This window comes from Dipteris shenzhenensis, chromosome 24 (assembly GCF_047967505.1).
Source record: "Dipteris shenzhenensis isolate YYH24624 ecotype China chromosome 24, Dip_SZ_1.0, whole genome shotgun sequence".
Classification (NCBI taxonomy): domain Eukaryota; kingdom Viridiplantae; phylum Streptophyta; class Polypodiopsida; order Gleicheniales; family Dipteridaceae; genus Dipteris; species Dipteris shenzhenensis.
The window spans coordinates 30,695,924-30,699,896 of NC_141619.1; the positions used below are offsets into that span (position 1 = coordinate 30,695,924).

Consider the following 3,973-nt stretch of genomic DNA (forward strand, 5'->3'; position numbering starts at 1 on the left):
ACACAATTGTTCATTTGAAAGTGCACTACTTGTTACACACCAGTGCCCAAGTACAACCCAAAGTGTGCGCACACAAAACGAGTCCAGGGAAGTTTGGGAATGGGTGCACCCCATTACACACTAGTTACCCATTATGGGTTTAGAAAATTGAGTGCCCGACAATGGTGTTGAAGGGTGCAAATGATTTGTGGGACCGTGAAATACAGGTGGTTGTTGGCAGCTTTGAAGGTATGCCCATCATTGCAGTGCAGCCAAGCTTGGCTACCCACGAGACGAACGGGCTTGGAGAGGGAGAGTTCACATAGGACTGAAAGGCTTGGTGATTGTGTGTGTAAAGAGATGCCTGCCACGTGTCAAAAAACTCGTCTATAATTAGGATGGGGGCCTCTCATCGAAGGTAATGCGTGAGGGTGTAAAACTCCTCAAATGAGATGGGCTAGCTAGATTCATATTCTTAGAGGCTCTTCACTCACAAACCTCCACAATATTTGATTGAGTGTTTGTTTCACCCGATGGTCGAATTGTCCTCCCTTGCTTACAAGAGAAAGAAGAAGAAAAAGAAGAAGAAGAAGAAGAAGAAGAAGACAGGCAGAGGACCTCTTAGAAGGCCGAGCAGGCAAAAGAAAGAAATATCAAGAGCCTTGCTCGCCTTAGAATGACTCGATCAGTTGCTTTGCGCCCTCTTGGAACCCTAACGCATAATGCCTCTGCTTCTGCCTTCGGTTTTCTCGGACCCCCGCAAAGCGAAGATTCGCATGGACGTGTTTTAGCATCGAGCGAGCACGAATTATTGAACCACGCGCTGGCGCTTCTCGATCGTATTGACCATACAAGCTGTCAGGCAAGCTTTGATATCGATGCTCGTCTCACCACAGCATGCGACCAAATCATGTCCTTAAATGCTGCCAATCACTTTCATGCGCGTCTATTAGAAGCTGGATTAGAGCAACATATGTTTCTAGCCAACCACCTTGTTGGCATGTATGACAGGTGTGGCAGTATACAGGACGCTCGTACAGTGTTCGACAGATTACTTGAAAGGAATGTGATGTCATGGAATACAATGATTGCTGCATGCAATAACCATGGCTATCGAAAAGAGGCCCTTCAAATATTTAACGAAATGAAACGGACAGATGTCCGACCAAACAAAATCACATTCATACGTGTCCTTAGTGCATTAGCGAGTCGGGCAAGTCTACTGGAAGCAAATCTCCTCCATGCCCACATTGTGGATAGCGGATTGGAGACAGATCTGTTCGTAGGCAATGCCCTGATAAATGTGTACATGAAGTGTGGCACTTTAAAAGATGCCGAGAGGATATTTTGGCAAATGCCTACACGAGATGTTGTCTCTTGGACAGCAATCATTGCAGCATATGCCCAGCTAGCTGACACTAAAAGGACTCTGAAAATGTTTCAACACATGAAAGAGCAAGGTGTGAAACCAAACAAAGTCACCTTTCTTGGCCTACTAAACGCATGCACCAGCCCTGCAGCCTTAGCAGAGGGCAAGCAAATACATTCCCTAATCAGAGACAGTGGAATGGAATCAGACATAGTCATGGGGAATTCACTAATCAGTATGTATGGAAAGTGTGGAAGTCTAGAAGACGCACAGAATGTGTTCCTCAAATTGTGTGAACCTAATGTGGTCTCCTGGAACGCAATAATTGCAGGATATGCTCAACAAGGTTGTGGTAAGGAGGCTCTTGAATTGTTCAGGCAGATGCACTTACCTGTAACTCCAAACAGAGTTACTTTTGTTAGCACTCTTGATGCATGTGCGAGCCAAAGAGCACTAGCAGAGGGCAGGCTGATACATGCGCACACCCTGTATAGTGTGATTGAGTGTGATGTTGTGCTAGAGACTGCACTTCTTAATATGTATGGAAAATGTGGGTGTTGCAAAGATGCACAGAGAATTTTTGACAGGATGGCAGAAAGAAATGTTGTTTCTTGGACTGCAATGATTTCAGCATATGCTCAACGTGGTTATGAGAGAGAGGCCCTCCATCTTTTCCACCACATGAACTTAGAAAGCATGAGACCAAACAATGCAACCTTTGTCACCATCTTGAATGCATGTGCCAGCTCAGCCTTTCTAGCAGAAGGCAAAATGATCCATGCTGCCCTTTCTGGTAGCCGAGTTGAGTCAGAGATTGCGGTCGGGAACGCCCTTATAAACATGTATGGCAAATGTGGGAAAATTGAGGATGCCTTCAAAACGTTTGGCAAATTGCCTAAACATGACGTGGTAACATGGACTACCATGATTGCAGCATATACTCAGCATGGTCATGGCAGAGAGGCCTTCAAGCTTTTCAACAAAATGCAACAGCATGGCGTGAAGCCCAATAGTATCACTTTCATGACTATCCTGGATAGCTGTGGCAGCCGGTCAGCCTTAGCAGAGGGGAAGCTTGTTCATGAATGCATTATTGATATTGGACTTGAACTAGATTTTACTGTAGGAACAGCACTTGTCAATATGTATGGCAGATGTGGGAGTCTGGAGGAGGCATACAGGATATTTTCTGGAATTCCTGGTAAAGATGTAATCTCCTGGAATGTGATGTTAGCAGCGTATGCCCAACATGGGTATGGTAAGCGGGCTCTCCATCTTTTTCAACGTATGTTGGAGGAACGTGTGCAGCCAGATGATATTACATTCATCAGTGTTATCACTGCATGTAGCCATACTGGTCTCATTGATGTGGGCCATCAGTACTTTGAGTCTATGAAGAAAGCTTATTCCATTGAGCCGACTGTGGAGCACTATGTATGCATGGTTGACCTCCTTGGCCGTGCAGGACTACTGGAAAGGGCAGAAAACTTTATCAACCAGATGCCATTTCAACCAACTGCAATGGTGTGGATGAGCTACCTTAGTGCGTGCCGTATACATGGAAACCTTGAAAGAGGAGCACAGGCTGCAGAAAACATTTGCAAGTTAGAGCCACAAAACCCAGGAGCATATGTGGTTCTATCAAATATCTATGCTGCAGTCGGTAGGTGGGATGAGGCAGCAAATGTGAGAAAAGAGATGGTGGAAAGGGGGGTCAAGAAAGAACTAGGGCGTAGCTCGATAGAGGTGAAGCAAAAGATGCATGAATTCATATTAGGAGATAGGTCCCATCCACAAACTCGGGAAATATATGATGAATTGGCATTCCTACTAGAGCAGATCAAGGAGGCAGGCTATTTGCCTGAAACAAACTTAGTTCTGCATGATGTGGATGAGGAGCAAAAGGACCATTTGCTGGCACACCACAGCGAAAAGTTGGCCATTTCTTTTGGGCTCATCAGCACACCACATGGAACCCCTCTCCATATCTTTAAGAACCTTAGGATGTGCAGTGACTGTCACAATGCTATAAAGTACATTTCAAAGGCTGTTGAGCGGGATATTGTTGTCAAGGATGTTAGTCGCTTCCATCACTTCAAAAATGGGTTGTGTTCTTGTGGGGACTTTTGGTGATAACTTTCTGCCCACAGAGGTATTGTCTCTAGTTCTCTCCTACTGATATTTTTTAGGAGCATTTCCTGCCTGCAGTGTCCAATAGAAAAAGACAATTGCATTAAAAGCAGGTTTGTAACTCTTGGTAGGTTTATAGATGCACTGTTGATATTCTTAAAAAAAAAGGGATTTGTTCCGATCTTATTGTTTTAGTTCTTAGCCCCCAAAAAAAAGGGATTTGTTCCGATCTTATTGTTTTAGTTCCAAATGTTCCACAAGCTCGTCATGTCAAAATTGCTCGTGTGTCTAATTTGAGTCTAGATTATCATTACAGGGTGATTGCCATACTTCACCCTACCTTGGTAAAGCATGAGACAGATGCTCTAAAATCCCTAGCGATATTTCCAATCATAATTCTTCTTTCAAACCTTCCAAATCATTGATATATTTTAAAGGACCTTCCAAATTCATAGCATGAATCAGAAGCTCTCCGATCACATGGAAATTTTTTGT

At 44.1% G+C, this 3,973-nt stretch overlaps 1 protein-coding gene across 2 annotated transcripts; it reads left to right on the forward strand.

Annotated features, from left to right (window-relative positions):
• Positions 1 to 445: 445 nt before the first annotated feature.
• On the forward strand, positions 446 to 3,674 carry LOC147886479 (putative pentatricopeptide repeat-containing protein At3g13770, mitochondrial). 2 transcript variants are annotated; one of them, XM_087395443.1, is made up of 2 exons: positions 728 to 841; positions 991 to 3,674. In XM_087395443.1, the coding sequence occupies exon 2, from the start codon at positions 1,049 to 1,051 to the stop codon at positions 3,479 to 3,481; it is 2,433 nt and encodes an 810-aa protein (XP_087251569.1). In that variant the 5' UTR covers positions 728 to 841; positions 991 to 1,048; the 3' UTR covers positions 3,482 to 3,674. The 2 variants fall into 2 exon arrangements, with proteins under 2 accessions (XP_087251568.1, XP_087251569.1); XM_087395442.1 differs by having other exon boundaries at positions 446 to 3,674.
• The last annotated feature ends 299 nt before the right edge of the window (positions 3,675 to 3,973 follow it).